Raw genomic sequence first — 26,213 nt, 5'->3', positions numbered from 1 at the left:
CACTCCACACTGCCCTTTCCCACCTGGACAAAAGGAACACTTACATGAGAATGTTGTTCATTGACTACAGCTCAGCGTTCAACACCATAGTACCCTCAAAGCTCATCACTAAGCTAAGGATCCTGGGACTAAACACTTCCCTCTGCAACTGGATCCTGGATTTCCTGACGGGCCGCCCCCAGGTGGTGAGGGTAGGTAGCAAAACATCTGCCGCACTGATCCTCAACACTGGCGCCCCCCAGGGGTGCGTGCTCAGTCCCCTCCTGTACTCCCTGTTCACCCACGACTGCATGGCCAGGCACGACTCCAACACCATCATTAAGTTTGCAGACGACACAACAGTGGTAGGCCTGATCACCGACAACGACGAGACAGCCTATAGGGAGGAGGTCAGAGATCTGGCCAGGTGGTGCCAGAGTAACAACCTATCCCTCAATGTAACCAAGACTAAGAAGATGATTGTGGACTACAGGAAAAGGAGGACCGAGTACGGCCCCATTCTCATCGACGGGGCTGTAGTGGAGCAGGTTGAGAGCTTCCAGTTCTTTGGTGTCCACATCACCAACAAACTAGAATGGTCCAAACACACCAAGACAGTCGTAAAGAGGGCACGACAAAGCCTATTCCCCCTCAGGAAACTAAAAAGATTTGGCATGGTTCCTGAGATCCTCAAAAGGTTCTACAGCTGCAACATCGAGAGCATCCTGACTGGTTGCATCACTGCCTGGTACGGCAATTGCTCAGCCTCCGACTGCAAGGCACTACAGAGGGTAGTGCATAAGGCCCAGTACATCACTGGGGCTAAGCTGCCTGCCATCCAGGACCTCTACACCAGGCGATGCCAGAGGTAGGCCCTAAAAATTGTTAAAGACCCCAGCCACCCCAGTCATAGACTGTTCTCTCTACTATCGCATGGCAAGTGGTACTGGAGTGCCACGTATAGGACAAAAGGCTTCTCAACAGTTTTTACCCCCAAGCCATAAGACTCCTGAACAGGTAATCAAATGGCTACCCGGACTATTTGCATTATGTGCCCCCCCCAACCCCTCTTTTACGCTGCTGCTACTCTCTGTTTATAATATGTGCATAGTCACTTTAACCATATCTACATGTACATACTACCTCAATCAGCCTGACTAACCCGTGTCTGTATGTAGCCTTGCTACCTTTATAGCCTCGCTACTGTATATAGCCTGTCTTTTTACTGTTGTTTTTATTTCTTTAACTACCTGTTCACCCAATACCTTTTTTGCACTATTGGTTAGAGCCTGTAAGTAAGCATTTCAATGGAATAGGTCTACACCTGTTGTATTCGGCGCACGTGACAAATAAACTTTGATTTGATTTGATTTAGCCTATCAGAAGCTTCTAAAGCCATGACATCATTTTCTGGAATTTTCCAAGCTGTTTAAAGGCACAGTCAACTTAGTGTATGTAAACTTCTGACCCACTGGAATTGTGATACAGTAAATTATAAGTTAAATAATCCGTCTGGAAACAATTGTTGGAAAAATGACTTGTGTCATTCACAAAGTAGATGCCCTAACTTACTTGCCAAAACTATAGTTTGTGAACAAGAAATTTGTGGAGTGGTTGAAAAACTAGTGTTATTGACTCCAACCTAAGTGTAGGTAAAGTTCCGACTTCAACTTTATATATACACACACAGTACCAGTAAAAAGGTTGGACACACCTATTCATTCAAGGGTTTTTCTTTATTTTTATGATTTTCTACATTGTAGAATAATAGTGAAGACATAAAACTATGAAATAACACATATGGAATAATGTAGTAACCAAAAAAAGTGTTAAACAAATCAAAATATATTCTATATTTGAGATTCTTCAAAGTACCACTGACATGCAATTAGCTTCAGTACCCCTGCTCCTTACTCAATGTATTCAATCCAGGGATACGTCCCAAATTGAACCCTACTCATAGGGCTCTGGAAAAAAGTAGTGCACTATATAGAGAATAGTGCGGTGCCATTTGAGAGACAGACTTAGTATTCAGTCACGTCATGTCCCTCCCTCCCTGTACATATCTACCTCTATCCCTCCAGTATCCCTGTCACCTTACCCCTGTACATATCTACCTCTATCCCTCCAGTATCCCTGTCACCTTACCCCTGTACATATCTACCTCTATCCCTCCAGTATCCCTGTCACCTTACCCCTGTACATATCTACCTCGATCCCTCCAGTATCCCTGTCACCTTACCCCTGAACATATCTACCTCGATCCCTCCAGTATCCCTGTCACCTTACCCCTGTACATATCTACCTCTATCCCTCCAGTATCCCTGTCACCTTACCCCTGTACATATCTACCTCTATCCCTCCAGTATCCCTGTCACCTTACCCCTGTACATATCTACCTCTACCCCTCCAGTATCCCTGTCACCTTACCCCTGTACATATCTACCTCTATCTCTCCAGTATCCCTGCACATTGTAAATATGTTATTAGAACTGACTGACCCTTTTATATAGTATTAGTATATAGTACTTACTTATGTTCTTATTTCTCATGTGTTTTTGTTCTACCTTATGTTATTTTTTACTTTTACACTGATAATGATTACTGCACTGTTGGGTTTAGAGTTTGCAAGAAACACTTTTCACTGTACTTGTGCATGTGACATTAAAACTTGAAACCCTCCCTCCACACTAATGTTATCTCCTCCTCACCCCATGTTGTGTTGTCACCGAGGTGTGTCCAGTCCTGTGTACATTATTGAGATTTAAAGCACTGGCTCGAGCAGTTGCTACCCCCATGAGGCGTAGCTTTAGCTAGGGAGGACAGGACACAGCAGTGATGTAAGACAAAATGTGGGATAACTACTGCTGTGACCGAACTTGGAGACAAAGGAGGAGAGGAAGATAGGGGGAGGAGAGACACAGGACAGACGCACTAGTGCCATCTGGTGGTCAGAGGAGAACAGAGGGACACGCCATGGTCTACATCTTTGTGCGTTGACTTCTCAAACAGTGTTTGTGTCTAAGCTGTATCCGTTTTTCCCTTAAGCTGTACCCAACTACCCATGCCATATGGTCTCTCAGAATAACGTGACACACCTGGCCTTTTACAAGAATGAATGTTTTTACATTGTAGTATTGGGGAGACCAATTGAATGAATGAAAACAGTTCTAACAGTAAAACGTGACTTGAGAAACCATACCTGGTTTCTCTGGCATCTCTCCATTGGTCTCTTGAAACTGACCAGGATGGGAGCAGGTCTGAGAGCTGAAGAGCTAGACTAAGCCGTCTAAACAGAGAGGAGAGGAGAGGAGAGGAGAGGAGAGGAGAGGAGAGGAGAGGAGAGGAGAGGAGAGGAGAGGAGAGGAGAGGAGAGGAGAGGAGAGGAGAGGAGAGGCATTGCATTCAAAGGGGATAAGATTAAACCTGAAAGCAGAGGAGGAAGCCAATGGGACAACAACGTTCAAGCACATTGTTTCAATGTCTCCATCTAGGAAGAGTAATCTAACCACACACATGGCCTACATCCAGATCATGTGTGTCAACACGTAACTAAAGAAGCCACTTTGCTTTTCTGATGAAGAAAACTGAAGAATATTCAGGAGGATTTTCTCTCCAGCTGGGGCCATTAGCATGTGGAGGCAGAACATGGGGCTACAAATAAAACTGGTTCTTGCTTGTCACTGTCAACACCACCAGAGAACACAGTATGGAAGCTGCTGAGGCCAGCCAATGATTCACACAGGAGGACATCTGCACCAGTTTAATTAAAGATAAAGAATCATCCCCAATGGCACCCTATTCCCTAGAGTGTGCTACTTTAAACCAGAGCCTTCCTTGGCCCTGGTCAAATGTACTGCACTAAATAGGGAATCGGTAATCCTCCTCATCCTCCATATGGGACACAGTCAGTCTGTACGTCCAAATCATCTCCACATGCATGGCTGTACTCTCTGTATTGTCCTAGGAGCCAAGTTGATATCCAAGAACTCTACAGCGTCTATTCTAAGAGGTAAGGCTGCCATTAGTCTTGTGTACTGTAGATTGTTCATTTAACATGTTGAAAAGTTCTAGGCTTCTTCCCTCTTTCAAGTGTCCTTAGATCATCTATACAGTATCTATAACAAAAACACAACATGGTGGAACCTTATCCTTACCTAACCGGCTGCAAAGAATAACATGGTATGAAAAACTAAGAGCCAGATTTCTTTCTTTCTTTCTGTGTGTCTGTGTGTGTGTCTGTGTGTGTCTGTGTCTGTGTGTGCGTGTGCGTGTGCGTGTGCGTGTGCGTGTGCGCGTGCGCGTGCGTGTGTGTGTGTGGAGCAGATGCTGTGTACAGTATACATTTGTAATGCTTGCCCGTGAGGGAGAGGGAGTGGAGGTGACATTAGGTATCAAGCTGAGGAGGCTGATGTAGCGTCTCTGGCTCCACATCCATGTTCCTGATGTCAACTGGCCACTGAGTGCCCTGGAAGCTCGTTGCGTCTAACTTCTGCTCAAATGCCTGCCAAATTAAGACATATTCTTCACACACATGTAGCGACACACACGTAGGCGCACACACACACACACACACACACACACACACACACACACACACACACACACACACACACACACACACACACACACACACACACACACACACACACACACACACACACACACACACATTCTTATCCAAGCCCAGCTTAGATGAATTGGATGAATCCTTGCATCAATAACTGTCTCAAATAGAGGGGGAGCCCTGTCATTTAAAATGCTCTCACAAGCCACATAGTCCAAATACAGTGTAACCAGATAACACAAACATAGTTTCTGTTGCCAAAACATTGGGTTTGAGGTGCTTTTCAGGATAAGAGGGTTTGTCAAAGCGTTTTACAGGCTCTGTGTGTCAGTCAGCTCAGTGATATTGTAATTGAGTCCTCAGTCTGTTGGTGTCAAGAGCTGTCCCAGGTATATCCCAAATGGCACCCTATTCTATACTATATAGTGCACTACTTTTCACCAGACCCCTCTGGTAGGTGTCCAAGCAACATTGGGGCTCTTTTAACCACGGGTCGAGCTGATTTTGAGTTGGGTAAATATTGTTTTTGGCCAACACAGGAAGAGGCTAGGAATCTGCTATGAGGTGTTTCTGTCTGAGTGGACTCATAACTTAGACACACTGTCTAAAGAGCCATGTGAACACAGAGGCGCATTCACAACCTGAGACAGACAACCATAACAGAATCGCATGTTGCTTTTCGATCACTTAGTAAATATTAGAGTATTAATTTCATGCTTTTGCATGTGTTTTTATGAGACATACTGTAGGAGGCTCAGTTAAGAGTGAACAGTACGGCTACAACATAACAGGACTGGGAAACCATACCACACTCTCTCTAGTTTCCCTGTCATACATTGTTAGGATCACCACTGTATCATGGGAAGATGGGATCATGGGAAATTACTGTTCTTGATTGAAAGTCAGCATAAATCCAGCGTTTACAGACACTCTGAAACAAGCTTTTGCTTATACTAGTTTTCCTTGGATGTCCCTTACATAAATCCTATGCGTAAAAAACAATAAGGTCACCCTCAATTTTGGCATGCATAGACAAAGAAATGTATAATTATACCCTTAAAACATCATATATGGGGATAGCCTGCCACAGTATGTGTGCAGTAGTGCAGAAGTCTGACAGTTACCTCTGGGTCAGGGCATGTCTGAGTGATGACCCCCTGGTCAATTTTAGCCAGCAGAGACAGGATGAGGTCGTGGTGGGCCGGGATAGCAGGCCTCCTGACCTGGCCCTCACTGGGAAGTGTCACAGACCTGAGTGAAACAGAAAATAAATGATCACCTGACATCTGCGTGATGTGTCCGCGTGTGTGTGTGTGTTTGTGTGTGTGCTTGAGTGTGTGTTAAGCTGCGGTGTCTATCCACCTCACCTGGTGCTTCTGCCACCTGGCTGTAGCTAAGGAGCAGCGCTCCCTCTCAGATGTGTCTAGCAGCAGACTGTCTAGATGTCTAGCAGCAGTCTGTCTAGACATCTAGGAGCAGTCTGTCTAGCAGCAGTCTGTCTAGACGTCTAGGAGCAGTCTGTCTAGCAGCAGTCTGTCTAGACGTCTAGAAGCAGTCTGTCTAGCAGCAGTCTGTCTAGACGTCTAGGAGCAGTCTGTCTAGCAGCAGTCTGTCTAAACGTCTAGCAGCAGTCTGTCTAGACGTCTAGCAGCAGTCTGTCTAGGAGCAGTCTGTCTAGGAGCAGTCTGTCTAGTAGGAGTCTGTCTAGCAGCAGTCTGTCTAGCAGCAGTCTGTCTAGCAGCAGTCTGTCTAGCAGCAGTCTGTCTGTCTAGACGTCTAGTAGCAGTCTGTCTAGCAGCAGTCTGTCTAGTAGCAGTCTGTCTAGCAGCAGTCTGTCTAGGAGCAGCCTCTCTAGCAGCAGTCAGTCTAGTAGCAGTCTGTCTGGGAGCAGTCTAGCAGCAGTCTGTCTGGGAGCATTCTGTCAAGCAGCAGTCTGTCGAGAAGAAGTCTAGCAACAGTCTGTCTAGGAACAGTCTAGTAGTAGTCTGTCTAGGAGTAGTCCAGCAGAAGTCTGTCTAGGAGCAGTCCAGCAGCAGTCTGTCTAGAAGCAATCTGTCTAGACGTCTAGCAGCAGTCTGTCTGTGAGCAGTCTGTCTAGGAGCAGTCAGTCTAGGAGCAGTCAGTCTAGGAGCAGTCAGTCTAGGAGCAGTCAGTCTAGGAGCAGTCAGTCTAGGAGCAGTCAGTCTAGCAGTAGTCAGTCTAGCAGCAGTCAGTCTAGCAGCAGTCAGTCTAGCAGCAGTCAGTCTAGCAGCAGTCAGTCTAGCAGCAGTCAGTCTAGCAGCAGTCAGTCTAGCAGCAGTCAGTCTAGCAGCAGTCAGTCTAGCAGCAGTCAGTCTAGCAGCAGTCAGTCTAGCAGCAGTCAGTCTAGGAGCAGTCAGTCTAGGAGCAGTCAGTCTAGGAGCAGTCAGTCTAGGAGCAGTCAGTCTAGGAGCAGTCAGTCTAGGAGCAGTCAGTCTAGGAGCAGTCAGTCTAGCAGCAGTCAGTCTAGCAGCAGTCAGTCTAGCAGCAGTCAGTCTAGCAGCAGTCAGTCTAGCAGCAGTCAGTCTAGCAGCAGTCAGTCTAGCAGCAGTCAGTCTAGGAGCAGTCAGTCTAGGAGCAGTCAGTCTAGGAGCAGTCAGTCTAGGAGCAGTCAGTCTAGGAGCAGTCAGTCTAGGAGCAGTCAGTCTAGGAGCAGTCAGTCTAGGAGCAGTCAGTCTAGGAGCAGTCTGTCTAGACATCTAGCAGCAGTCAGTCTAGCAGCAGTCAGTCTAGGAGCAGTCAGTCTAGGAGCAGTCAGTCTAGGAGCAGTCAGTCTAGGAGCAGTCTGTCTAGACATCTAGCAGCAGTCAGTCTAGCAGCAGTCAGTCTAGGAGCAGTCAGTCTAGGAGCAGTCAGTCTAGGAGCAGTCAGTCTAGGAGCAGTCAGTCTAGGAGCAGTCAGTCTAGGAGCAGTCAGTCTAGGAGCAGTCAGTCTAGACATCTAGCAGCAGTCAGTCTTGCCGCAGTCAGTCTTGCCGCAGTCAGTCTTGCCGCAGTCTGCCTAGGAGCAGTCTGCCTAGGAGCAGTCTGCCTAGGAGCAGTCTGCCTAGGAGCAGTCAGTCTAGCAGCAGTCAGTCTAGCAGCAGTCAGTCTAGCAGCAGTCTGCCTAGCAGCAGTCTGCCTAGCAGCAGTCAGTCTAGCAGTAGTCAGTCTTGCAGCATTCTGACTGTCTAGACGTCTAGTAGCAGTCAGTCTAGCAGCAGTCAGTCTAGCAACAGTCAGTCTAGCAGAAATCAGTCTAGCAGCATTCTGACTGTCTAGACGTCTAGTAGCAGTCTGTCTAGCAGCAGTCAGTCTAGCAGCAGTCAGTCTAGCAGCAGTCAGTCTAGCAGCAGTCAGTCTAGCAGCAGTCAGTCTAGCAGCAGTCAGTCTAGCAGCAGTCAGTCTAGCAGCAGTCAGTCTAGCAGCAGTCAGTCTAGCAGCAGTCAGTCTAGCAGCAGTCAGTCTAGCAGCAGTCAGTCTAGCAGCAGTCAGTCTAGCAGCAGTCAGTCTAGCAGCAGTCAGTCTAGCAGCAGTCTGTCTAGCAGCAGTCTGTCTAGGAGCAGTCGGTCTAGGAGCAGTCTGTCTAGGAGCAGTCGGTCTAGGAGCAGTCGGTCTAGGAGCAGTCGGTCTAGGAGAAGTCTGTCTAGGAGAAGTCTGTCTAGGAGCAGTCTGTCTAGGAGCAGTCTGTCTAGGAGCAGTCTGTCTAGGAGCAGTCTGTCTAGGAGCAGTCTGTCTAGGAGCAGTCTGTCTAGGAGCAGTCTGTCTAGGAGCAGTCTGTCTAGGAGCAGTCTGTCTAGGAGCAGTCTGTCTAGGAGCAGTCTGTCTAGGAGCAGTCTGTCTAGGAGCAGTCTGTCTAGGAGCAGTCTGTCTGTCTAGACGTCTAGTAGCAGTCTGTCTAGCAGCAGTCAGTCTAGCAGCAGTCAGTCTAGCAGCAGTCAGTCTAGCAGCAGTCAGTCTAGCAGCAGTCAGTCTAGCAGCAGTCAGTCTAGCAACAGTCAGTCTAGCAGCAGTCAGTCTAGCAGCAGTCAGTCTAGCAGCAGTCAGTCTAGCAGCAGTCAGTCTAGCAGCAGTCAGTCTAGCAGCAGTCAGTCTAGCAGCAGTCAGTCTAGCAGCAGTCAGTCTAGCAGCAGTCAGTCTAGCAGCAGTCAGTCTAGCAGCAGTCAGTCTAGCAGCAGTCAGTCTAGCAGCAGTCAGTCTAGCAGCAGTCAGTCTAGCAGCAGTCAGTCTAGCAGCAGTCAGTCTAGCAGCAGTCAGTCTAGCAGCAGTCAGTCTAGCAGCAGTCAGTCTAGCAGCAGTCAGTCTAGCAGCAGTCAGTCTAGCAGCAGTCAGTCTAGCAGCACAGTCTAGGAGCACAGTCTAGGAGCAGTGTCTGTGACGGTGTAAATACTGCTGCTACTAATACTCTCCCCACGAGGACCAGGAGGAGGGAATGGAGGGGTCTGAGGCCCTGGTGGGGGTGGTGGGGTAGGGTAGTGGGGAGGCCACACAGACAGGCTCCTCTTCAGCCATTGACATTACTCTGTAGCGAGAGAGGGAGAGAAAGAGAGAGGCAGAAACAGAGAGACAGATTGAGTCACTCGGTCATGACAAGCCATTTCACAAATTTAGGTTGAAACCAATTACCATCTATGTGACAGGCCTATGTGCAATCTTTGTAACTCCAACTGCATTGTAATCTTCTGACAGCAGGGGGAGCTGTGGTACAATACAACCACACCAAGCAGTGCTGCCTACGCTCTTCACTATGTACTCTGTCTTCTGAGGGACGTCCACATGGGGTTCCACCATTCATTCATTCATTCATTCATTCATTCATTCATTCAGACACAGACAGACAGACAGACAGAGACAGACAGACAGACAGACAGACAGACAGTAGAATCAGCAGACAGACATTCAGGCAGACAGGCAGACAAAAACAGACAGGCATGCAGGCAGACAAAAACAGACAGGCATGCAGGCAGACAGACAGGCAGAAAGACAGTCAGACAGAGACAGGCGGGCAGACAGACAGGCAGGTAGACGGGCAGGCAGGTATACGGGCAGGCAGGTATACGGGCAGGCAGGTAGACGTGCAGGCAGGCAGGCAGGTAGACTCACAGTGGCTTGTTGTGCTCCTCTTGCTCCTCAGCCAGGGCTGTGGGGTTGCTCCACAGCCAGGGCTGTGGGGTTGCTCCACAGCCAGGGCTGTGGGGTTGCTCCACAGCCAGGGCTGTGGGGTTGCTCCACAGCCAGGGCTGTGGGGTTGCTCCTCAGCCAGGGCTGTGGGGTTGCTCCTCAGCCAGGGCTGTGGGGTTGCTGTGGGGTTGCTCCTCAGCCAGGGCTGTGGGGTTGCTGTGGGGTTGCTCCTCAGCCAGGGCTGTGGGGTTGCTGTGGGGTTGCTCCTCAGCCAGGGCTGTGGGGTTGCTTCTCAGCCACTCAGCCAGGGCTGTGGGGTTGCTCCTCAGCCAAAGGCAGTGAAGCATCTCCCCAGGGGCCAGCAGGCGACCGGAGTGGTGACAGGGGTCACTACTGGTTCCGGCTCTGAGAACAAAGAGGAACAGAAATGTTCAGCATCTCATTGTGACTCTGGTCCAAGCCTATAACTAGGGCCCAGAGTTTCCCCTTATCAGGTCTGGGCCCTAGTCATGGACCACTCAATTACTCATACTATAACTGCAGATAGAATGTGCAGAGCGTGCTTGTGTAACGGAGATACAGCGGCTATGTTATCAGACCTGTAGGTGTAAAGGTGTGGGGATCAGGTGGCTGAGGCTCTCTTGGTGACTGCTGTGGGGTCCCCTGCTCCAAGGCCTGTGGGGTGCCCAGGGGGGACAAGCCTCTGCTGGGGGGCCCAGGACTAACACTGGGCGAGGGGGTGGGAACAGGTGTTAGGACCAAGGGCTCCTACAACAGCACAAGGTGGAAAGAAAGAACAAATACATACATTAAAGGAGGGCAGAAAAAAAGAAAAGAACATACAATGACGACAAAACCAACCAATTCAAAATAAAATGATTTTACACTGAATGCACAAAAAATGTTTTAATTGATACAATTAAGACATTGATTGATTGATTGACTGTACAGTACCTCCTGTGGTGGAGGATCCTGAGGCTTGGCTGGTGTTACAGGTCTCTCCTGTCCCTCTCTCTGTCCCAGCATCAGAGCTATGGTTTCTGCCAGGAACACTGGTAAGGACCACATACTGTCTAACAGGAACACTGACAGAGACCACATACTGTCTAACAGGAACACTGGTAAGGACCACATACTGTCTAACAGGAACACTGACAGAGACCACATACTGTCTAACAGGAACACTGACAGAGACCACATACTGTCTAACAGGAACACTGACAGAGACCACATACTGTCTAACAGGAACACTGACAGAGACCACATACTGTCTAACAGGAACACTGACAGAGACCACATACTGTCTAACAGGAACACTGACAGAGACCACATACTGTCTAACAGGAACACTGACAGAGACCACATACTGTCTAACAGGAACACTGACAGAGACCACATACTGTCTAACAGGAACACTGACAGAGACCACATACTGTCTAACAGGAACACTGACAGAGACCACATACTGTCTAACAGGAACACTGGAATCCACAAACAGGTGTAGGCTCCACCCCGCAGCCTCCATTGGAACAAACAGGGACAGTTCAGGGGGCATTTTTATCAAGTGTTTCTCAGTAGTAGTGCTGATTCAGAATCAGTTTTATCCTTTTAGATCACAATGAATAAGATTACATGGACATGGGGGACCTGATTCTACTTTGAGATTATTTGTGAACACAGGCCTTGGTCTCTGTTTCAAAACGGTTTCTCTCTACTATTCTGATACACCCATCTTTGCACAACAGAGTTGGAATTCTATTGCACGAAACAACCACAGGTATTCCCCTACTCTATTCTTCTGACTGTTGTGTTCTTAACTAGCTCCTGAAAGGGAAGTAGCAGATCAGTGGGAAAAGTGCTGACAACACACCAGTGATCACAGACTGGAGGCCTCATCTGCAGATGTGATACATCATTGATCTTTCTATTAGATGAGAGTGCAAGGCCGCATCCCAAATGAAACCCTACTACCTATTCAGCGCAATGGGTAAAAGTAGGTCACTATAAAGGAAATATAGTGCCGTTTGGGACACCGCCTGAATCAATGGCCCGCTAACTTTGCTGCCACTACCTCTCTTAAGTGTTCTGACTGCAATCTTTAGCAGCGCTGGGCCGGGCCAGTTGAGAAGAGGAGATGAGAAAGAACAATCAATGTCTTAATGAGAAAATTGGAGCTTTGACATGTACTGTTCCTTCACGACAGACTGCTTGGACTCAAAGAAAACCATGAGGCATAGCTTTCAATGAGGTGTAGACTTATAAACAGAACAGCTAAATTGCTATTGTTCTAGCTCAACACCAAAGAGTGTTCAGCTACTTGAATCAAGGAGACGAGGTATAGTTATTCTATTCAGTTCAAAGGTCAGTCAATATTTCAGCATGGATGCAAACCCCATTTGAACTCATTTTTGAGGGACATTGTGGGATTCCTAAACATGAGGATTTTGGTTTGTGGCTTTACAAAGCAGTTGAGCTTTAAGTAGCGTTTAGCATATAATCAGATGGACAACAGCACTCGCAATACTATCACAGAGCCCCACACAGTCCCTGTACCACAGAGCCCCACACACACCACTGAAGGGGAGATGCTACCAGAGGCTCCCAGGCCACAGCTATGCTGTAGTCTGCATCAATGCTGGCTGGGCTCAGCTCCACAGGTATGGGGTGGTCCCAACCAGGACTAGGGGCTGGGCTCAGTTCCACAGGCATGGGGTGGTCCCAACCAGGACTAGTGGCTGGGCTCAGCTCCACAGGCATGGGGTGGACCAGAACAAGACTAGTGGCTGGGCTCAGCTCCACAGGCATGGGGTGGACCAGAACAGGACTAGTGGCTGGGCTCAGCTCCACAGGCATGGGGTGGTCCGTACCAGGACTAGGGGCTGGGCTCAGTTCCACAGGCATGGGGTGGACCAGAACAAGACTAGAGGCTGGGCTCAGCTCCACAGGCATGGGGTGGACCAGAACAGGACTAGTTGCTGGGCTCAGCTCCACAGGCATGGGGTGGACCAGAACAGGACTAGTGGCTGGGCTCAGCTCCACAGGCATGGGGTGGACCAGAATAGGACTAGTGGCTGGGCTCAGCTCCACAGGCATGGGGTGGACCAGAACAGGACTAGTGGCTGGGCTCAGCTCCACAGGCATGGGGTGGACCAGAACAGGACTAGTGGCTGGGCTCAGCTCCACAGGCATGGGGTGGACCAGAACAGGACTAGTGGCTGGGCTCAGCTCCACAGGCATGGGGTGGACCAGAACAAGACTAGAGGCTGGGCTCAGCTCCACAGGCATGGGGTGGACCAGAACAGGACTAGTGGCTGGGCTCAGCTCCACAGGCATGGGGTGGACCAGAACAGGACTAGTGGCTGGGCTCAGCTCCACAGGCATGGGGTGGACCAGAACAGGACTAGTGGCTGGGCTCAGCTCCACAGGCATGGGGTGGACCAGAACAGGACTAGTGGCTGGGCTCAGCTCCACAGGCATGGGGTGGACCAGAACAGGACTAGTCCTTGTGCAGTGAAAGGAACCAGTTCTCACATATCAGTCCTGCACAGCACAAGGCTTTTCCCGCAATGGTTAGGGTAAAGGTTATGGCTATGGTTAGGGTTCAAGTTCGGGTAAGGGTTAAGGTTTGGGTAAGGGTTAGCGTGACCAAGTTAGCCACGCCCTGCTATATCTGTAAAGGGGTTAAGGGTTATCATGCGGTTAAGGGATAGGATACTATGTAACCAGTTCCTGTTCTCACCGATATCTGACGTAGTGCTGTCCTCTGGCTCGGTTACCTGTAAATCCCTGTAAAATGACCATGAAGTACAGGCTTATAAATCGCCTGTTGGCATACATTTTAGAGCCAACACTGCTTACCAATAGGGCAAATCCAAATCAGCTCCACTGTGCAACACAATGTCATCCTCCTCGCCAGTCGACCAGCCTGTTCTCCAGGGTCTCTCTGTGTTGGATGGAGCTGAAGACAGGGTGTGGGGTTGTAGGGGTTCTGCAAGGTAGCACAGGGCCGTGGTGCATAGCTGCAGGAAAAGAGACCAGACCGTTCAACTCTATAGGAGCATCAAGGAGCTCCTCCTCATCCTCCTCTGGATCCTGATGAAAAGAATGAAAAGAATACATTTTCATTGTAAGAAATGGATGGGTGTGGAACGCTACATAGATACGCTAGTAGAATATTTAAAGGTATGATTGAAGGTGCTCTTTGGTTTCATGGGGAGGATAAAACAAGGCCACTCTTCAATGTTCATATAATATTAAAATGTCTTTAATTCTGTTCAACTGAACATGCCAATATTCCTTATCGATCTGCTAATGCAAGTGTATTCTGCTCGATTCAAACATCTGCATTATTCTTCATTGTTGGAGCAACCGTCAATAACATGAGGAAAGGTTGAGACAAAAAAATCTATTTAGGATTGTAGATTCCTTGCTCTGACTTTATGGCCTCAGTTTAGTATATTTTGGTCACTGGTTTCATTACTTACAGATTCCTTGGCAGTAAAGTCATGGAAGGCTGAGCTGTTTCAAATATCTCCTTTCCAATGAATACTCTCCAGAGTGGGAGAGAGAGAGCGAGAGAGAGAGCGAGAGGGGATAGAGGGGAAAGAGAAAGAGAAAGAGAGAGAGGGGAGAGGGGATAGAGATGGGGGGAGTAGAGGAGAAAGAGAAAGGGAGAGAGAGAGAGACAGAAGAGAGAGAGGAAAGAGAGAACGAGAGGGAAAGTAGGGCTCGTCGGCCAAAAGGAGAATGTTTGAAGTTTACTGCTTCTTCAAAACATTGAACTAAATAAATAAATAAATAGAGTTAAAGGCTGAAGCGTTTAGAGGTGGGGACACTTTAGTAGCTGGTACAGGGTTGAGTAACACCACAGTCAGACCATGTTTCATTATGGCTCTCATAATGGGGTTTTGAAAAACACTAAATACTTTATCAGGTTTTTGGGAGAAGTTAATGAGTGATTGCAGGGAAAAAACACAATTAAAAAATTACTTAATTATGGGCAATTGTTCCAGATCAAATTAAAACTTTTACAGCCTTAACTATTTTGGAAACGTGTGCGTTATTGGAACAATTTTTCTAATCCAAATTACCACAGTTGAAATAATGAGGGAGGACTGAGTAACCCAGACAGTGATTCACCAGCAGGCAGCAACTGAACTCTATAGTTGCATTCCAAATGGCTCCCTATTCCCTATGTAATGCATTTATTTTTGACCAGGGCCCATAAAGCCCTGTTCGAAAGTAGTGCACTAAATAGGGGATTGGGTGCCATTTGGGACACAGCCTGTTTATGCCAAATGTAGAACACCCCTATCCTCTCCCATCCCCTCCTTAAACTATTTCCATTACATATCAATTCTACACAGAGCTAAGGTACATTTCAATCTCCTTTTGTTTGAGAATGTAATTCAACTCCCGACCAAAAGAGGGCACTGTGGAACTGCACAGGTTTTCCTCAATTCAAACCCCTTATTTTATTCCAATACTTTTCTTTCTCTTTCTGTTCTTTCTGACAGCTAAGAAGCCCGCTGTTCTCAGTACCTTCCTAAGCCTCCATACACACTGATAACAGCAGTAGCATTTCTATGTTAACCAACTGTTTGCCCTTGTATGACTGTGTGAAAGCGTCCTTAATGCCCAATTTGCTGAAGTGCTGCTTTGGCTGCTTGTTAGCAGTAAATATGGAAAGCGTATGGCTTTGTGTGGACTTGCTGATTGAGGAGATGTATGTTTAGATAATATACAACTTCCTGGGGAAGTAACTTCTCTTCTGGAGTGCTGCTAGAGGAAAAGTGCATCAATCAAAGAAGAGAAAACAACAGGTAGGCCTATTTTTGACAAGATATTGTCATGAAATCAATATCCATTTAGAAGGATTTGTGCCTGTGAAAATGCATTTTAGAGTTGTGTCTGACGATGCGTAGAAGTGAGGAGAAATGCAAAGTTCTGTGGCACTGCTCTGAATCTCATTTAAATACAACGGTGACCCACTGTACACTGTGTGAAAATAATCTATTCCTTTTGCAATATTTAAATCAGCCTTCCAGGGAGGTGAATGTCAAGGGAGGGGTTAAAAGTGTTGGAGGCAGCAGACCTGATTTCTAGAGGCCCTTGAGCCGGTGACTCAGATGTCACGTACTTCCCGGAGACCCGGAGACCCGGAGACCCAACACACAGGGCTGCGCTGGGCTCTGCCCACACAATCGCACGCATGCACACACACACACAGAGAAACTTTCAAATGTAATCTCTCTAGCTGGGCAATGTCAGCAACCTCCAGGAAATGTGTTCCGGGGCAAACCCCCTTCTCCTTCTCATGCCCCTCTTCGTCATGTGTTCCCTCCACACTATGCAATAAGAATATGGATTGATTATAGTCTTTTATTTAACCTGTGTCTATCTATGTGGGCAAAAAGACAATTAGCACACGTTCCCTCCGTTGTGGCAGACGTGCAGAACATGCTAAAGGGATGACAAATGCCTGGAAAACCAATTATTATTGATTGCGTCGTGCTGATATTCTAAGATGTGTACAGCTATTGACCGTAAAAAGTAAACAACACCCTGGGAGAGAGAGGCCATTATGAAGCGCCTTCAATTCATCCTGCTTTTCATATACAGTTGAAGTCGGACGTTTACATACACCTTAGCCAAATACATTTAAACTCAGTTTTTCACAATTCCTGACATTTAATCCTAGTAAACATTCCCTGTTTTATGTCAGTTAGGATCACCACTTTATTTTAAGAATGTGAAATGTCAGAATAATAGTAGAGAGAATGATTTATTTCAGCTTTTATTTCAGAAGTTTACATACACTCAATTAGTATTTGGTAGCATTGCCTTTAAATTGTTTAACTTGGGTCAAACGTTTCAGGTAGCCTTCCACAAGCTTCCCACAATACGTTGGGTGAATTTTGGCCCATTCCTCCTGACAGAGCTGGTGTAACTGAGTCAGGTTTGTAGGCCTCCTTGCTCACACACACTTTTTCAGTTCTGCCCACACATTTTCTATAGGATTGAGGTCAGGGCTTTGTGATGGCCATTCCAATAACTTGCTGTCCTTAAGCCATTTTTCCACAACTTTGGAAGTATGCTTGGGGTCATTGTCCATTTGGAAGACCCATTTGCGACCAAACTTGAACTTCCTGACTGATGTCTTGAGATGTTGCTTCAATATATCCTCAACATTTTCCTTCCTCACGATGCCATCTGTTTTGTGAAGTGCACCAGGCCCTCCTGCAGCAAATCACCCCCACAACATGATGCTGCCACCCCTGTGCTTCACGGTTTGAATGGTGTTCTTCGGCTTGCAAGCCTCCCCCTTTTTCCTCCAAACATAACGATTGGCATTATGGCCAAACAGTTCTATTTTTGTTTCATCAGACCAGAGGACATTTCTCCAGAAAGTACGATCTTTGTCCCCATGTGCATGTCGATATAGGACTTTTTTTACTGTGAATATAGATACTTTTGTACCTGTTTCCTACAGCATCTTCACAAGGTCCTTTGCTGTTATTCTGAGATTGATTTGCACTTTCGCACCAAAGTACGCATCTCCTTCCTGAGCGGTATGATGGCTGCGTGGTCCCATGGTGTTTATACTTGCGTACTATTGTTTGTACAGATGAACATGGTACCTTCAGGCGTTTGGAAATTGCTCCCAAGGATGAACCAGACGATGAACCAGACTTTTGAGGTCTTGGCTGATTTCTTTTGATTTTCCCATGATGTCAAGCAAAGAGGCACTGAGTTTGAAGGTAGGCCTTGAAATACATCCACAGGTACACCTCCAATTGACTCAAATGATGTCAGTTAGCCTACCTAAAGCCATGACATAATTTTCTGGAATTTTCCAAGCTGTTTAAATGCACAGTCAACTTAGTGTGTGTAAACTTCTGGCCCACTGGAATTGTGATACAGTGAATTATAAGTGAAATAATCTGTCTATAAACAATTGTTGGAAAAATTACTTGTGTCATGCACAAAGTAGATGTCCTAACCGACTTGCCAAAACTATAGTTTGTTAACAAGAAATTTGTGTACACGCCCTGACCGTAGATTGCTTTGTATGTTTCTATTTTTTGTTTGGTCAGGGTGTGATGTGGGTGGGCATTCTATGTTTGTATGTCTAGGTTTTGTATTTCTATGTTTTGGCTGGGTATGGTTCTTAATCAGGGACAGCTGTCTTTCGTTGTCTCTGATTGAGAACCATACTTAGGTACCCTGTTTTCCCACTGTTAGTTGTGGGTGGTTATTTTCTGTTTATTGTTGGTTGCACCTTGCAGAACTGTTTCGGCTATTCTTTTTGTTATTTTTTATTCAGTGTTCAGTCAGTTAATCCCACCAAAGTGTCCGATTTCAAATATGCTTTTCAGCGAAAGCACTACAAACGATTGTTAGGTCACCATCAAACCACAATAAGCACAGCCATTTTTCCAGCAAAAGATAGCAGTTACAAAAAGTAGAAATATAGAGATAAATTTAATCACTAACCTTTGATGATCTTCATCAGATGACACTCATAGGACTTTATGTTACACAATACATGCATGTTTTGTTTGATAAAGTTCATATTTATATAAAAAAATCTGAGTTTACATTGGCGCGTTACATTCACTAGTTCCAAAAACATAAGTGATTTTGCATAGCCACATCGTTTCAACAGAAATACTCATCATAAATGTAGATGATAATACAAGTTATACACATGGAATTATAGATATACCTCTCCTTAATGCAACCGCTGTGTCAGATTTCAAAAAAACTTTATGGATAAAGCAAATCATGCAATAATCTGAGACGGAGCTCAGAACAATAGCCAAATTAGCCGCCATGTTGGGGTCAACAGAAACCAGAAAATACATGATAAATGTTTCCTTACCTTTGATGAACTTCCTCAGAATGCAGTCCTAGGAATCCCAGGTCCACAATAAATGCTTGATTTGTTCGATAATGTGCGTTATTTATGTCCAATTAGCTACTTTGGTTAGCGCGTTAGCGGTAAACAATTCCAAAGTCACAAACGCATCCACTATAACGTGACGAAATGTCCAAAAGTTCCGTAACAGTCAGTAGAAACATGTCAAACGATAAAATGAATCAATCTTTAGAATGTTGTTAACATACATATTGAATAACGTTCCAACTGGAGAATTAGATTGACTTCAGAAGAGCGGTGGAACGAAGGTCCTCATGTGAAGGCGCGTGTTCAATGCGTGGTCACCTCATGGCAGTGATGACTAATTCCTGTCTCCTTCGGCCCCCCTTCACATTAGAGTCATCAGACAAAGTCCTATTGACTGTTGACATCTAGTGGAAGCCGTAGGAAGTGAAAACTCATCAATATCTCGCTGTAATTTCCATGAGAGCTTGGTTGAAAATCTGCCACCTCAGAAACAATTCAAACAGGAAGTGGAACTTCTCAGGTTTTTGCCTGCCATATGAGTTCTGTTATACTCACAGACATAATTCAAACAGTTTTAGAAACTTCAGAGTGTTTTCTATCCAATACGAATAATAATATGCATATATTAGCAACTAGGACTGAGGAGCAGGCAGTTTACTAAGGGCACCTCTGTGCACCTTTCATCCAAGCTACTCAATACTGCCTCTGCAGCCATAATTAGTTAAGCGAATAAAGATGAACACGTACCCCGCTGCATTTTGGTTTGACGATTCCCCTTCTTCTTCCGATGAATGCTGTGACAGTAGAGTGGTTGAAAAACTTGTTTTAATGACTCCAACCTAAGTGTATATAAACTTCCGACTTCAACTGTACAAAGTACAACCTAATCAATCCAACGCAATGGGCCGATCTAAATCAATGGCAGCCTCTCACAGTCTTGCCCGTCAAAATGTTGAAGCTATGGTAGAAAAACTATTCTTCAAGCTCAATGATTTGTTTCAAAGCGATTGCCGGAGGTGACAATACTAGCACCATTCAGGAGTGTGTTCATGATTGTTCCATACATACAGTACACTCACCCCGTGTAGTGTGGTCTCTGAGGGCCATGAATCACGTTGGAAGGTTTATTACATTAGTTGAATGACCTCACCCCAGCCCAGGCTCTCTAACTGTGAAACCTCAGTGTTGGCCCAGCTTCATTCACACACTGTACCACACAGCACAGGATTACAGGAGAGCCTCCCTATTCAGCAGAAACACACCACTATGGACTGACTGAGGGGCCTGTGATATATGGGGTAAATGTACTGGTTGCTGTGGTAAACACACACAAGAACATGCTTGATTCAAACGCTTTATTTGCTTGATTCATTTACCATTGACTCCCTTTGCAGCATGTCAGTAATATATGGAGTACAATATACTGGGTAGTTTGGGTCCTGGATGCTGATTGGCTTAAACAGTATTCTAGCCATGTATATATCAGACAATATACCATGGGTATGAGGCAAAGGTACTTGTTAACTGTTCTGATTAGGTTAGTAACCAGTTTATAAAATAAATAAATAAAGAGAGAGAAAGAAAGAGGGGTGAGAGCGAGAGGGGTAGAATGAAAGCGAGAGAGCGGTCGAGAGAGCATGGGCGGTAGAGGGTAGTGAGAGATAATTGGGGTAGAGGGAGAGCGAGAGAGGTAGTGAGAGAGCAGGGGGGGAGAGGGAGACCGAGAGAGATAGTGAGAGAGCAGGGGGGGTAGAGGGAGAGCGAGAGAGGTAGTGAGAGAGGTAGTGAGAGAGCAGGGGAGTAGAGGGAGAGCGAGAGAGGTAGTGAGAGAGGTAGTGAGAGAGCAGGGGAGTAGAGGGAGAGCGAGAGAGGTAGTGAGAGAGAAGGGGGGTAGAGGGAGAGAGAGAGAGAGAGAGATAGTGAGAGAGCAGGGGAGTAGAGGGAGAGCGAGAGAGGTAGTGAGAGAGGTAGTGAGAGAGCAGGGGAGTAGAGGGAGAGCGAGAGAGGTAGTGAGAGAGCAGGGGGGTAGAGGGAGAGAGAGAGAGATAGTGAGAGAGCAGGGGAGTAGAGGGAGAGCGAGAGAGGTAGTGAGAGAGGTAGTGAGAGAGCAGGGGGGTAGAGGGCGAGAGAGAGAGAGTTAGTGAGAGAGCAGGGGGGTAGAGGGAGAGCGAGAGAGGTAGTGAGAGGGCAGGGGGGTAGAGGGAGAGCGAGAGAGGTAGTGAGAGAGCAGGGGGTAGAGGGAGAGCGAGAGAGATAGTGAGAGAGCAGGGGAGTAGAGGGAGAGCGAGAGAGGTAGTGAGAGAGCAGGGGGGTAGAGGGCGAGAGAGAGAGAGTTAGTGAGAGAGCAGGGGGTAGAGGGAGAGCGAGAGCGTTAGTGAGAGAGGTAGTGAGAGAGCAGGGGGGTAGAGGGAGAGCGAGAGAGATAGTGAGAGAGGTAGTGAGAGAGCAGGGGGGTAGAGGGAGAGCGAGAGAGATAGTGAGAGAGCAGGGGAGGTAGAGGGAGAGCGAGAGAGATAGTGAGAGAGCAGGGGGGGTAGAGGGAGAGCGAGAGAGGTAGTGAGAGAGGTAGTGAGAGAGCAGGGGGTATAGGGAGAGCGAGAGATATAGTGAGAGAGCAGGGGGGGTAGAGGAAGAGCGAGAGAGGTAGTGAGAGAGGTAGTGAGAGAGCAGGGGGTATAGGGAGAGCGAGAGATATAGTGAGAGAGCAGGGGGGGGGTAGAGGGAGAGCGAGAGAGGTAGTGAGAGAGGTAGTGAGAGAGCAGGGGAGTAGAGGGAGAGCGAGAGAGGTAGTGAGAGAGAAGGGGGGTAGAGGGAGAGAGAGAGAGATAGTGAGAGAGCAGGGGAGTAGAGGGAGAGCGAGAGAGGTAGTGAGAGAGATAGTGAGAGAGCAGGGGAGTAGAGGGAGAGTGAGAGAGGTAGTGAGAGAGCAGGGGGTGTAGAGGGAGAGAGAGAGAGATAGTGAGAGAGCAGGGGGGTATAGGGAGAGCGAGAGCGTTAGTGAGAGGTAGTGAGAGAGCAGGGGGGTAGAGGGAGAGCGAGAGGTAGTGAGAGAGCAGGGGGTGTAGAGGGAGAGCGAGAGAGATAGTGAGAGAGCAGGGGGGGGAGAGGGAGAGCGAGAGAGGTAGTGAGAGAGATAGTGAGAGAGCAGGGGGGTATAGGGAGAGCGAGAGCGTTAGTGAGAGAGGTAGTGAGAGAGCAGGGGGGTAGAGGGAGAGCGAGAGGTAATGAGAGAGCAGGGGGGGTAGAGGGAGAGCGAGAGAGGTAGTGAGAGAGCAGGGGGGTAGAGGGAGAGCGAGAGAGGTAGTGAGAGAGGTAATGAGAGAGCAGAGGGGTAGAGGGAGAGCAAGAGAGGTAGTGAGAGAGCAAGAGAGGTAGTGAGAGAGCAGGGGGGTAGAGGGAGAGCAAGAGAGGTAGTGAGAGAGATAGGGAGAGAGCAGGGGGGGTAGAGGGAGAGCGAGAGCGTTAGTAAGAGAGGTAGTGAGAGGGCAGGGGGGTAGAGGTAGTGCGAGAGGTAGTGAGAGAGCAGGGGGGTAGAGGGAGAGCAAGAGAGGTAGTGAGAGAGTAAGAGAGGTAGTGAGAGAGGTAGTGAGAGAGCAGGGGGGTAGAGGGAGAGCAAGAGAGGTAGTGAGAGAGCAAGAGAGGTAGTGAGAGAGCAGGGGGCTAGAGGGAGAGCAAGAGAGGTAGTGAGAGAGCAAGTGAGAGAGAAAGTCAGAAAAGAAAGCAATAGAGGAGATGGGGTGAGAGAGGTGGACCAAACAGAGCAGGCCAATATTTGCCAGGGGATTCACTACCTCAGTGAGTTGCAGGGACAAAATGGGCAATTGGTAACAACACACTTGACACACTTGATTGCTCAGAGAGTAGCTAGTGTTCATAGAAAAATAACAAATTGAGGTCTACCGTGTTCTAACAGATAACCAAAGAACAGCGGAACATGTTTTATTCTCTAGAATATAGCCAGCAGTCAGTGTGGAATGCTAGAATATCAAGTACATACAGTATCAAGATGGTTCTCAACTGAAAGATTCCTCTGGCAAAGCAATTTCTTCCTAGCAGGGTGAAAGGGATGAGAAAACATTTAGACCACTAGTGAAAACTGGATGGCAGACCACGGGAATCTTTCAGCAATTCTAGGACATAACCAAAGCTAAAATCAACATAATTAGTGTGTGACTGAGGCCGTATTGTGAGGAGGAAGAAGGAAGTTGGCTAGGGATGATGCTCACTGCAGCAGTCAGGCAGCAGCCATAGCTCTACAGGCAGCTCTGCTTTGTCCTCGCATCGACTGACTCCCACTACAAGCACAGAGATCGAGATGCCGCATCCGTTGCCAGGCAACCAGATGTGACTGCGTGACTCAAGCTGAGCTGAATTTGTGAGAGAGAGTGTGAATGGCCGGGACCTTTTAGTGTGAGTAGCACTGCGGCCTGGCAGGCTCCACCACAGCCTTAATATACATTCACTTCCACACACACACTCCATGCAGACACGATGGAAATACTAATGTGGGAGCAACACACACGAGCGTGGGCACACACACGCATACACCCTCTCCCTCCGTATCTCATCGCAGAAAATGCGTTGTGCTTCATGAAGAGAGTAAATACAGCAAATTAATCTCTCCTATAAGCTAGCAGCTGCCACTGTGTGAAGCAGGGCCAAGCTCAGATGGCCAGACAGCCATCTGCATTCCCTAAATGGTCTGTCATCAGCTGCTATATTGGAGACATCAGAGGCTCTCTGTCCACAACACACATCACAGCCAGACCAGAATAGAAACATTACTGGGAAAGGCTTGCAGCTAGTGGCCTGCGAGAGGCTGTGTGTGCGTCCCAAAGGGCACCCTATTCCCTATATAGTGCACTATGTTTGACCAGGGCCCATAGAGTGGGTGGGGGAGGGAGAAAAGTATGGTACATTTCAATTTGAGTTGACGCATATTCATTGGGGTCTTATCACTGTACTGTACCTGTATGTCTGGAGGTGGATCAGCAGCAGGTGGAGGAGCTGGGCTCAGGCTGGGGGTTGGTATTGGGCTGAACCTGGTGCATTCAGAGATTCAGACATGAGATGCATGATTAAGATGCAGAACTATACAGTACACACAATGATGCCATTACATTTGGGATGATCCTGAAATACACAACCAGGCAGATATTGAAGCTGACTGATGAGGTTACCCTTACTTGTACTTGGAGCTGTGGTTGTCTTCTGCTCTGCTCAGACCACCTCTAGGATAGCCAAGGTGGGTTTGGGGGGCAGGGGCCGGTCTGGGTTGGGAGGGGGACATGGAGGTGGTCACTATCACTGGCCGGTCACTTATGAGGACACAGGAGGGCTGGGGCCAATCCATCCACTCTGGGCTGGCCTGGAGGTAGAGAGAGGAAGAATGATCAAATACTGACTCAATTACACACACAAAAAGCATCGACAGTAGATAATAACATCAAACAAACTATAGTATGCTGAAGAGAGTCAAACAGAGATATTTACTGGTAAGTGTGTAGGCAATACTCAAAAACACTTGCCTTTGGTTACATCATGGCACTGAGCTACTGTCGAAGAGTTAAAAAAGGAAAGTCACCTAGGATGAAAAACTGTTGTTTATTGTTTTAGGCACTAATGTTTTCGGCATGATGATACATGCGAGGGAGGCTATAATATAGCAACTGGATGCACTTGAGCAGAGAGAGTATAGCTACGTCTCTCTCTCTCCATCTCTAACCTCCAGCTCCAGCTCATACATACAGTATATCCCCTTGGAGCAGAGAAGATGGTATTCCAGCCCTATTTACACAACACGGGGTAGTGAACAGTGAAGAGCATTACGTGCTGGGCGTACTAAGAGGAGAGCTCCCACGACTGTCTTTCTCTGCCTGTGGAACACAAAGCACAAAGCACAGTGAGGTGAAACACACCTGGCTCTTATTTCGCATGAGCTGCTATTCTGTTTTGTTGTGGGCTGTAAATAATAACTCCCATCATGCATCACTCTTTTATCCTCCAAACAGCTGGCAACCTGGGACGCTGGCCGCTCCACCCGCTCCGCTCGGCGCTCGCAAAGATTAGCATCTATTTGGCGAGGGGGCGTTGGAGAAAACTAGATCAAGTGTAGTTAGGTTGTATCATTTGTTTGTGGACTCGTTGGTGAAGGCTTCTGTTGATGAGTTCCACCTATTAAGAGACATGTGACCATGCAGACCAGCCCAGGCCTAAACCACCACCACCACAACCAGCACTGTAATGTAACCCACAGGATCACGTTAACATAAGTCTGCTCAGAGCAAAGCGGACTAGAGCAAGCTGTGCTTTATGATTTCCATAACTTGGCTGAATGGCATCCAAACAGTGGCTTATTTTTTTCGTTCGGAGCAAGTGGGTCTTAGTCATTTCGTTCGGAGCAAGTGGGTCTTAGTCATTTCGTTCGGAGCAAGTGGGTCTTAGTCATTTCGTTCGGAGCAAGTGGGTCTTAGTCATTTCATTCGGAGCAAGTGGGTCGGAGTCATTTCGTTCGGAGCAAGTGGGTCTTAGTCATTTCGTTCGGAGCAAGTGGGTCTGAGCCATTTCGTTCGGAGCAAGTGGGTCGGAGCCATTTCGTTCGGAGCAAGTGGGTCGGAGTCATTTCGTTCGGAGCAAGTGGGTCGGAGCCATTTCGTTCGGAGCAAGTGGGTCGGAGCCATTTCGTTCGGGGCAAGTGGGTCTGAGCCATTTCGTTCGGAGCAAGTGGGTCTGAGCCATTTCGTTCGGAGCAAGTGGGTCTGAGCCATTTCGTTCGGAGCAAGTGGGTCGGAGTCATTTTGTTCGGAGCAAGTGGGTCGGAGTCATTTTGTTCGGAGCAAGTGGGTCTTAGTCATTTCGTTCGGAGCAAGTGGGTCTTAGTCATTTCGTTCGGAGCAAGTGGGTCTGAGCCATTTCGTTCGGAGCAAGTGGGTCGGAGCCATTTCGTTCGGAGCAAGTGGGTCGGAGTCATTTCGTTCGGAGCAAGTGGGTCTTAGTCATTTCGTTCGGAGCAAGTGGGTCTGAGCCATTTCGTTCGGAGCAACTGGGTCGGAGCCATTTCGTTCGGAGCAAGTGGGTCGGAGTCATTTTGTTCGGAGCAAGTGGGTCGGAGTCATTTTGTTCGGAGCAAGTGGGTCTGAGCCATTTCGTTCGGAGCAAGTGGGTCGGAGTCATTTTGTTCGGAGCAAGTGGGTCGGAGTCATTTTGTTCGGAGCAAGTGGGTCTTAGTCATTTCGTTCGGAGCAAGTGGGTCTTAGTCATTTCGTTCGGAGCAAGTGGGTCTGAGCCATTTCGTTCGGAGCAAGTGGGTCGGAGCCATTTCGTTCGGAGCAAGTGGGTCGGAGTCATTTCGTTCGGAGCAAGTGGGTCGGAGTCATTTTGTTCGGAGCAAGTGGGTCTGAGCCATTTCGTTCGGAGCAAGTGGGTCGGAGTCATTTTGTTCGGAGCAAGTGGGTCGGAGTCATTTTGTTCGGAGCAAGTGGGTCTTAGTCATTTCGTTCGGAGCAAGTGGGTCTTAGTCATTTCGTTCGGAGCAAGTGGGTCGGAGTCATTTTGTTCGGAGCAAGTGGGTCGGAGTCATTTTGTTCGGGGCAAGTGGGTCGGAGTCATTTCGTTCGGAGCAAGTGGGTCGGAGTCATTTCGC

At 47.6% G+C, this 26,213-nt stretch overlaps 2 protein-coding genes and 1 long non-coding RNA gene across 5 annotated transcripts in view; all 3 read right to left on the bottom strand.

Annotated features, from left to right (window-relative positions):
* LOC129812801 (dapper homolog 1-like) overlaps nt 1–6,786 on the bottom strand; it is a 70,074-nt gene extending 63,288 nt beyond the window's left edge. The window contains exons 1-4 of one of the 2 annotated variants that reach the window (XM_055864681.1): nt 5,914–6,786; nt 5,671–5,797; nt 4,324–4,483; nt 3,182–3,268 (exon numbers count right to left, since the gene is read on the bottom strand). In XM_055864681.1, coding sequence (XP_055720656.1) covers nt 3,182–3,205 — 24 coding nt within the window. In that variant the 5' untranslated portion in view covers nt 3,206–3,268; nt 4,324–4,483; nt 5,671–5,797; nt 5,914–6,786. Of the gene's footprint in view, nt 1–3,181; nt 3,269–4,323; nt 4,504–5,670 lie in introns of both variants that reach the window. The other variant, XM_055864683.1, reaches the window with a different exon arrangement.
* A 1,989-nt stretch (nt 6,787–8,775) lies between these two features.
* LOC129812804 (uncharacterized) lies at nt 8,776–10,354 on the bottom strand. The gene is made up of 3 exons (XR_008753077.1): nt 10,263–10,354; nt 9,646–10,068; nt 8,776–9,064 (listed from the first exon to the last, which is right to left on the bottom strand). It is a non-coding gene; the product is annotated as an uncharacterized LOC129812804 (long non-coding RNA).
* A 274-nt stretch (nt 10,355–10,628) lies between these two features.
* Nucleotides 10,629–26,213, bottom strand: part of LOC129812803 (uncharacterized) — a 76,589-nt gene continuing 61,004 nt past the window's right edge. The window contains exons 8-11 of one of the 2 annotated variants that reach the window (XM_055864686.1): nt 23,758–23,939; nt 23,541–23,613; nt 13,522–13,682; nt 10,629–13,449 (exon numbers count right to left, since the gene is read on the bottom strand). In XM_055864686.1, the coding sequence (XP_055720661.1) occupies nt 12,190–13,140 (951 nt within the window). In that variant the 5' untranslated portion in view covers nt 13,141–13,449; nt 13,522–13,682; nt 23,541–23,613; nt 23,758–23,939 and the 3' untranslated portion in view covers nt 10,629–12,189. Of the gene's footprint in view, nt 13,683–23,540; nt 23,614–23,757; nt 23,940–26,213 lie in introns of both variants that reach the window. The other variant, XM_055864685.1, reaches the window with a different exon arrangement.

The sequence above is a fragment of the Salvelinus fontinalis genome, chromosome 16, assembly GCF_029448725.1.
Source record: "Salvelinus fontinalis isolate EN_2023a chromosome 16, ASM2944872v1, whole genome shotgun sequence".
In the NCBI taxonomy this organism is placed as follows: Eukaryota; Metazoa; Chordata; class Actinopteri; order Salmoniformes; family Salmonidae; genus Salvelinus; species Salvelinus fontinalis.
The sequence above is the reverse complement of the archived record's forward strand: the minus strand, read 5'-3'. Positions and strand labels throughout refer to the sequence as shown.